Source organism: Dreissena polymorpha, chromosome 11 (genome assembly GCF_020536995.1).
Source record: "Dreissena polymorpha isolate Duluth1 chromosome 11, UMN_Dpol_1.0, whole genome shotgun sequence".
NCBI classification, from domain to species: Eukaryota; Metazoa; Mollusca; class Bivalvia; order Myida; family Dreissenidae; genus Dreissena; species Dreissena polymorpha.
This window is the reverse complement of record NC_068365.1, coordinates 42,618,945-42,628,900: the sequence shown is the minus strand read 5'-3', so window position 1 is coordinate 42,628,900 and position 9,956 is coordinate 42,618,945. Positions and strand designations below refer to the sequence as shown.

The 9,956-nt window shown below is 35.3% G+C and overlaps 1 protein-coding gene across 1 annotated transcript; it reads left to right on the top strand.

The window, feature by feature from the left end:
- Positions 1-316: 316 nt before the first annotated feature.
- LOC127850197 (trophoblast glycoprotein-like) lies at positions 317-6,838 on the top strand. Its single transcript, XM_052383039.1, has one exon. The coding sequence runs from the start codon at positions 487-489 to the stop codon at positions 1,693-1,695; it is 1,209 nt and encodes a 402-aa protein (XP_052238999.1). The 5' UTR covers positions 317-486; the 3' UTR covers positions 1,696-6,838.
- Positions 6,839-9,956: the final 3,118 nt, after the last annotated feature.

Below are 9,956 nucleotides of genomic sequence, written 5' to 3'. Positions count from 1 at the left end.
TGTTCTGTCCACATTCAGTGGAGTATTTAACGTATTCAGCACAGCGTAAATACGAGAACAAGGTGCATCGTTCTGCATTCTAGTCCTCAGTTATGAATTTCATGATAATACGTTGACAGTGGTTAACATGGGAGATTAGTGTGATGAATAAGCAAAATAATTAGACTTAAGTTACTTCCCTTGGGGTCGTTAAAGCGGTTAGTCATTACAAGTATGATTTAAAGAAAAAAAATGGTACAAAGATGAGCTATGTCAGCACTTTAAATATCAGAACAAATACATAGTCCGTGTATGTTCGTCTTTAAAGGATAATTTATTGTTGTTGTTTGTATATAAACACTGTTCTTTAATCGTTAAATTACAGTGCGTTCTAAAAATAACTTACCTGTTTGTCTTCGCAGTCATTCAAGCGTGAATTCACTAGTTCGTACACTGTGTCTACTTGATATTGAACAAACAATGCATAGCCCATAAACATCAGGTAAAATGGCGAGTGTCAGTGGATTTACGTTCAGTAAAACTTGGATGTTGTCTGTGATTTATTTGTTGTGTATTTGGTTCACGAGAGTTCGATTGGAATCATTTACTTGTAAAGGTCATTTTGACAAGTGCCTTTGTTCAACTACGACTGTTGAATGTCATGGAGAAACTCAGTTGAAAGGAGATAACATTATAGATCTGTATAAAGACATCAGCGATGACTGTGAACGTATCGTCATTACCGGGTCAAATCTGACTGAAATGCAGCCCAACTTCTTTGGATCATGTGCGGGTGCTCCAGATTTGATTCTAAAAAAACTTACGTACGTGGATCTGTCACACAATAATATACAGAGGGTCAACGGAAAAGCGTTTCACTGCGTCCCCAATCTGGACACGCTGATTATGAGCGATAATCAATGGCAGATCGACAAGCATGACAATGAAATCGGGTACTTCAACAAGTTACCCTACTTAAAACACCTTGACTTGCGTAATTCTTTTGAAGATGGCACAGATGGGTCAATTTATTTCTATAAGCTGGCTCATATTTTTAATGACACAGACATGTTTGAGTTGGACACATTAGATCTTTCGTACAATGAATTCATCGTTCTTTCGGAAGACTCTGCGAACACGCTGTGTGAGCTTACGAAACTAAAGACGTTGAATTTCTCCCATAACCTATTCAACGAGCCCGCCATGCCAACAAAACCAGACTGCTTCCATGAACTGGAGACCCTCGATCTCTCTCACAATAGCATCCAGTACCTGACTCCAGAGTTCATGAAAGAGGTGGACGATGTACATAAACTTAACGGGAAACTGAAGAACGTTTTCATCCACGAAAATCCATTCGAATGCGATTGTGGCCTGCAAGGAACATGGCAGTGGTTGAAGGACACCAAAGCCCCTGTCAACAAGGAACAGCTATTCTGTTCGTCTTCATACCAATCTATGTACAACGGAAAGCGTGTGATAGATCTGGAGCTCGGTGATCTAGTTTGCCAGAAGGCGGTTGTTCAGTCCTATGTCGCAGTTAAGGTTGTTACTACCATTATCTTCCTGGTGTTGGGTGTGAGTGTGCTCGCATTCGCATTTGTACACCGCGACAAGATTCGACTCATCGCACGACGCTGGAAAAAAAGAATCCCTGCTATGAGATTTCGGTCCCATATACGATATAGTTCCGTACAGGAAGTTGCAACGATATAACGGTATATAACATTGAAAGCCGAGGTAGTTATTGAATCCTGTAGATGTGTACTTTTTTTATAAAAGTTTACGCTTTCAAATGCTGTAATAAAAAAACGGACTATATGTAAAAACGAAACACTCAAATCAGATTATTTGCGTGTCCCGTTCTATTGTCCAAATTAATAAAGAAAATTGTCCGTAACATAAACGACAAACCTTTACGGACGGCACTTTAAAAGTTTGTTCGAATATGTGACTTTCAACGTCAAATTTATTTGATTTCACATGGAGAAAGTATAACTTTAACACGCTGAAGTTGTTAACATTCTGACTGCATGTTAGTTGATAATATTTATTTTGATCGTTCAATTAACTTAAAGGCTCAAAACATCTGTTGCACTGCTACTAAAAGTTGACATTCGGTTGTCATAACAACTAGTTGATATAGTGCAGCCTTTAGCGCTGTTTTAGCATTCAGTGTGATATATGTGATGGCGGTATAGTTGACTACACTTAGAATAGTAATTATATGGTGTAGATTTTTGGCTTCATCTAAAGGTCTTCTGAAATTTAATTTAAACATGATCATTCAAAAACGGAACTTACAAATTAAAATTTTGCCATGTATTAACGTGTACACGTATGTACAATCTTTAAGGAAAATGTGCAACTCGGTAAATTAAATTCGGCATCCTTGAACATAATCCACAGTCATTTAAATAAGATATTTGTGGAAACGATATTGGTCATTAAAAAGGTCGCCCAATACGAGCGCCCACCTATTGCATAGAAATGCTACATCCTTGATACGCAGATATATGTATCAATTAAACGTTACGGCCACGTTATGGTACAGTTTAAACTTTCAGATGGAACAGTATCGCTTACTGCTAATCGCAATCCTGCTGCCATGTTATTGTAAGCTACGTGTATAAGTTACACTTATTCATCGCGATTTCCATTTCCAAATCAACAATTATCCACAATGGTCTTTTCGGTTGACATCGATCCAACAGCAAATTAAAAAAAAAAACCCAGATCGATCCGATATAACATTAATTTAAATTGGATTTATACCTGAAATTTAAAGTGTGTTCACAAAGTAATATAATTACGTGTTGAGAAGGAAAACACGCACCGTCTATTAGTGAGAATGTTCAACCAGTAATAAACGTGTCGTTTTCGCTGCATGACAAACAATTGCTTTTAATAATTTTCATACGTTACGATTTTATTATCTGGAAAAGTAAATAACACCAGGCACCAATAGTCACCAAATGGTTTGTATATTATGATATATTATGAATTCACCAACACACACATTTTCGTATTGTAGTCGTGGTTTAGTGTGTTGAAACATCAACGAAATTGGTTACTATTTGTATAGATTCTCCCCACAACGGTTTTACGAAAAGTCTCATTTACATTGAATTAACAAGTTTCATGCATACGCTTCAATGACTCTGTATAGGTCTGTTGTAATCTCCGAGTTGTGCAGTATTACGCAGCATCATTTAAACGAACAGCAAGATGTGTTTATTAAGCTTTGAACAGGTCGGTTTCACTAAAATTAATTTTAACGTAAGCATACGCAGAGCTAGATCCTACATTTTGTATGTTAGAGTATGTACGCGTACACATTAGAACATTTAATCGTTATTTTTTCATTTTTGTGGACAGTTTAACATAGAGAAATTTAACATGTAAAGTAAACCATCAAACCGACATTGCTTAAGGTGTATTCCCACACAAAGTTTGTGTTGTGTCAGGTTTTATTTTGTTGACTTTGGAGGTCAATAAAAAGTCGTTGGCTATCTAAACGAAATTCGAAACCCGTTCGCAAATAGGAGTATTAAAGCGCTGCAGCGTTGAATTTGTACTCTAAAATCAACGTATAACTGCATTTGGCCATCGACGGTATTCCCCTTTACCCCCTAGTTGTAAACGTGTGTCAGAAAATGCATATCCAATCTTTTCGATGAAATGCTTATACATGTATTTGGTTTATTGATAAAATCGTTCAGACCTAAACCTTTTAAATAGCTTTCATAAAAACTTGACACACGTTTTACGTTTCAAATAACCACTTTTTAATACATGTAGTTTTTTTTTAAATAGAATAATGAGAATACTGTTTGAATGTTCAGTTGGCCTACTGTATCTTGTAAGTGTATGTTGGCGATTTATGTCTTATTGAAGCATTTAACAAATAGATTGTATGCTGTTCTGAAATGCAATATATTTATACACATCTTCAGACAAGTTACTGTATATGTAAATGACATTTAATATGTACGACTATGTCACGAAAAACCACATTATATTTCTTAGATGTAAATCAAATTAATTTCTACAATATATTTTATTTTATGCGTTTATGCAAAAGATTTTTGTTTATCTTTAGACGTGTTCTTTGTGTGTGTTTTAAGTTAGTTCATGTGTTGTAATTACTTATTTGTTATATAATTTTATATTGTTAATATGTTATATATGCTTTATTTTTTGTAAATACTGCATTCTTTTAGACGTTTTCATTTAAATGAGTATTTTCATGGATAAAGTAAGATGAGTTTTGTAGTATAAAAACCTAGGTAAGTACCATATTCTTGCATTTTATGGCTCTTTGTAAAGAAATGTATTCGGAAATGATTTCATAAATATTTGTTTATTTAAATTGGTGCTAAACATCTTAGCAACTTTTGTATTTAAATGCAACCGCTACATACGGATGTTTTGTTGTATTGGTTACGTAATGACTTAACAATGTCGCCAAATTCGTATATATTAGTATCTCTAATATTGTTATGCACACTCATTATTTTTCATTCCTGAATGTTAGTGTTCAATTTAATGTATTTACAGAAACATCTGAAAAATACAAGTTAAAAATATGTTTTTGTCTTCACTCCATATAATAGACATGTAGAAATTTCATTGGAATGCACATTTATCTGTCGTTTACACAATTATTGTTCATGGGTTGTTCATGCTTGTTTAAAGGTTAAACATTTGCAAAAGAGCTCTCAGTAATTCGTGTGATATTTGATAAATTTAAACAAGTCATTGGAGAACGCTATAGCGTGAGAATTTATAAACTGTTTGAAGTGACTTGCTTGTTTCCCTGCTAAGTCTATATACACATGCATGCTTATGCAATTGCATTAACACCTTTGTAAACTATTAATGGAAACTATTACATCGATTTTTATTACTAATCATAAAATGATCGTGTTTTAAAGAGAAGTTAAGTTCATTAAAATGCCAGTAATTCAATCATGAATTTGTTTTCTGCATAATACAAAGCAAATTAAAATGAATCGCGCCTTGCGAAAATGGGTCTTATACCTTATGGGCAGCGTAGCCCCAGATTATCCTGTGCTATCGCGCCGTCTGCTCAAGAGCAGGGTAGCTCCTGGCTCGACTGTGCTTATTCGTAGGCTGGTCTGGCGCACCGCTGGTCGCATATGGTATAAGACACATTTTCGCATGACACGGTTCAAATCATTTGAAATTGGACCCAATTAATAGATCGTTAAGGGTTTATATACGTGTATGAATTAAGTGCCTTATGTATAAAATCTGTATATAAAAGTGTATGCACTACTATATCTTTGTAGCTTTAATTTGTTTACACATTATACACATGCATATGCGTTGAATTTGTATTGCTTTTGTAACATCAGTTGTTGTTTTTTAACAAGAAGTATACCATAACATAAATGTAACTGCAATTCAAGTATGCATTATTTGCATCCCATTCACATTTTACGGTCCATCAAAAAAGTCAACAATTGCCACGATGTGTGCGACTAACCTCACAGTTGCATCAACTGACGCCAGACGGTCTAAGACAACCGGCTCTGACATCATTTTGTAATTATATATTTGACAATTTCAGTTACACTGGTTTCGTGGTAGAAAATACAACTTTTCTTACTTATTGATTTTATATCTATTACATTACGATACTTCTTGTATGAGCACTTGCATGTGAACATAATACGCTTTATTCTATAATCTTTTCGGAAATGAGTCACCTGCATGTTAACTCTTTCAGCGCTGAAACCGAATTTTGAAGGCCTTTGCAAACAGTTTGGATCCAGATGAGATGCCACAAAACGTGGCGTCTCATCAGGATCCAAACTGTTTACTTTTCGGATAGTATTCTTTGACAAAAATCGAAGAAAATGATAATTAAGAAATTTAGCAGACGACATTTTAGCAGACGACACATTTCCCAGCATGCAAAGGGTTAACTCAGTATAAACGAATCTGTATTTCTAGACGCACTCGCATGAAATAAATGTGTAAATAATTAAGGCGGTTGTGGTGTTTATTTAAATTAGCCTTACTTGAAGATGATACATCTCTCAGTGGTAGACGGATATGTTAGATTATGTGCCCTTTTGCATTACAAACAATTTGTGTTGAGACTGTATAGGTGGTTTGTAGTCATACAATTAGATCGCACAAAACAAGTTATTCACATAGTGAAAACTTGTATACCTTACTATTACAAATGTTCCAGCACTTAATTAGATCATACATTCTTCAATTACCTTTTAGTTAAGATTATGCGTTCTACTAATATTACTTTTCAGTTGTAAGTAGTATATTAATATTATAGCGGTGCAATCGATTTTACATCTGACATTTTTTTTATTAAATTTTCCAATTAGATGTTTTATAAGTAAAAAATTGATTCGTTCTATTACAGAACCGAACTAATGCACATTTTTTCTGCATTATACCAAACGTATGTTAAGTTGTCGTTACATGTATATGAATCAGTTGTGCTATTTAATCTCATAATTTTGAAGTTCATATATATTGACCTCCTCAAAAAGCTTTACAGTGAAATTTACCTGTCGTCTTTCAGGAGGCTGTTTAATCGAAATATTGTGTTTGTAAGGAAAACTTTGTATTCTTTGATGAAATATGAGTAAAATATGTGTTCTATGGAAAAAGGGACGTTAATAACGTAAGTGTATATTTTAATTTTCTTAAATGTTCATTGACTGTCATATAGTGTCTTTGCTATAACACACTTTTCATTCCATTAAATCTAAACATGTTATGCCGTTTTACCAAATACATATTCTCACGCGATACATTATAATGTATATTGCTAGAATATCTTGAATAAAGTTTTAGCTTGAAACTATTCTTGTCATTTTATGCAGCGGACAATATTGTGTAAAAAAATCCTGCTTGTGAACATTTACATTGGTCACTAAACTTGTTTTAAATACGGATACAAATAGTTGTCAACTTGAACTTCCGCTCATAAATACGAGGTACGATTTCAAAACATCTGAAACGACCTAAGTCCACGCGGTTATGTATTGTTGTCACCTTAAGTTTCGTTAATCATGTCGTCAGTATACGGGCATTCATGTCCAACACGTGCACACAAGTAAAAAGTTGGTTGTACCTCGGAATAAGTTGAGTTTCCAAAAAGGACAATAGTAATACAATCTCCGAAAATTCACTTTCGTATTACTTTTAGTAAAGCTCATATATACGTGAACAAGACAATCCAAACATTACGTTGAGAGCATTTAGTGAATATTGTAAATTGGAGTTCTAAACAACGTGTGTTTATCCATTTTGTAAACCGTTGGCGTTATTTAATGTGTTAAATTAATGTTATGTCTTTCAACCTAGTCATGGTTTGACTTAGAGTCAGCAAAGAGTCAGCGGAGAAGCGGTTCACAAACCGCATTGTGAAGCACGCTTATCGCTTCTGATTTTCCTAGAACTACAACTAACCCATCATGCCATCGTCATCGCCGCTTTAGGAAAATGATGTGCGATTTTACTTACTTATTCAGGCCCATGTGATAAATGAAAAAAAATGCAACTATTTGTAGCCTTACACACCTGTGAATTACAATTGATCTTTTAGCGCATCCCACATGCAAGGGAAATTCATATTCACCAGTAATTAAACAATTATTTTGAACGCCTTAATTAAAATGCAACTTTGATAAAAAAAAATATCAGACAATTAAAACTACATAGGGATTTAGTTTGTGCGAGCATCATTTATCAAGAGACGATTCTGGTGAGGAGCATCTGGATCATATGGGCCGTGCTCTGTGACAAAGGGGTTTAATGAACGTGCGTAAAATATCATCTCAGATTAGCATGTGCAGTCCGCACAGGCTAATTAGGGTCGACACTTTCCGCTTTTATGATATTTTTCGTTTCAAGAAAGTCTCTTCTTAGTAAAAATCAAGTTTATGCGGAAAGTATCGTCCCTGATTAGCCTGTGTGGATTACACAAGCTAATCTAGGACGACACTTTACGAACATGCATTAAACCCCTTTCTCACAGAGCACGGCTCAATATCTGGTATACATAATGAACTGCAATTGGGTTTAACACGTCGTGCTTGTTAGCAGGTAAGGTGAAATGTGAGATCGGCCAGCAATCGCTGTATTGTGAATGCATCTCTTAATCACGAAAATGCCACTAAATGCATACATGTGTTTATAGACAGCTAGACAGTTTATAAACATGGATGTTTATAAACAGCTAGATTGAGAGGTTGCGGTAAGGTATAGACGATATACTAACAGCCATGCCGTCGGGGCGTTTCGGGCTCGATTCCTCTCTGGTAGCGTTCTCAGGATACTCGTACGATTTCATCTGTGGAAACAGCCTCAATTTATTATATGCTTTCCGGTGGTTTATAGAGAAATATCAGTGAATTAAAACTGATAAATTCACTGTTTCAAACAATGAAAATCATCTGTGAAATGACGTCATTTTTTGACGAAATGACGTCATTTTCCCAGCGAAATTGTTTAGTAAAACGCTTTAACAATGTATATAAACTGTGAAAAAAAGAATAAAATAAAAAAAAAAAGTTGGATCCGGTGGAATATCGATTTTAATTCACTCGTGATCATAGAAAATATATATTTTCACTCGTGGCTGCGCCACTCGTGAAAATGCGCCACTCGTGAAAAAATATATTTTCTATGATCACTCGTGAATTAAAACCGATAATCCACAGAATCCAGCAACTATCCTCTATATAGTCGAAATATGCGTAATGGCCTCGATTCAATCAAGCTATAATAAGTATGGTTTACTTAGCAGCTATATGTAGGCTTGAGATCTATACTCAAATGCACTTTCAACGGAACACTTATATGTTAATAGTTTATCAATTACCGGTTTTATCAACTGACTTCGTCAACAATTGGAAAATGAACAAAAGTGCATATATATTTTGAAATAAAGGTATTAAATATAAGTTTCTAAGATATAAAATTAAAAACTAGTTTTACATTTAATAGTCGCAAATCCACCGCATGAAATGTTTGAAATGCACGTATAATAAACCGCATAATAGTTATCGTATCTACAAATTTTATTACGTGAGAGCATATTATTTGTGTCCGTACTTGGAGTATTATGAATTTATTTCTTCGTCATCGAAACATATGGTATGTTCATATTTGATTAAGACACACTTTTCTTTCCGCACATTCAAAAAGCACTGCTACATCCGCATCATGCAAAAATTGGTCTTATGGTATATGCGGCCAGCATAGCTCAAGCCCAGCCTGCGCACTTGCACATTCATGTCAAGGGCGCTTTCCGCTATAAACAATCCACGCAAGGTGTCGTGGTATCTCCTGGACTGGAGCTACGCTGACAGCAAATTGCATAAGACCCCTTTTCGCACGACAATGATCTCAAAACCTCTTGTATATGGGACATAAAACAACGATACTTTCCGATACAAAATTGAAGCAACAAGCAAATTTGTTGAATTGATATCCCCCGCCATAATACTTCTGGACACAAAAGTATTCTGGACGGATGGACAAGGCCAATGTGCATCATCCTCTTATCAATATGTATACTCATACCAAGTTTCAATGAAATCCGTCAAAGCACTTCCAATATATGGCTTCGGACACAAAAAAGCATTCTTTCAAGATACAAAGGGCCATAACTCCCTTATTATCCGATGGTGTACAATGCCATTTGGCGTGCATCATTCTCTTATCCATATATATACTCATACCAAGTTCGATGAAATCCGCCAAAGCACTTCCAAGATATAGCTGCGGACACAAAAGTGCCGGACGGACGGACGAAAAGACGGACAACGCCAAACAATATCCCACCGCCTATGGCGGGGGATAATAAAGTGTCATTTATCGCCTAGTCTGGCTTGCAGGAAAAAATTTCATACAGACTGGCCGCGTAAGGCACACGTATGTGGCTAGATAATTAAACGATTATCCTTCTATCA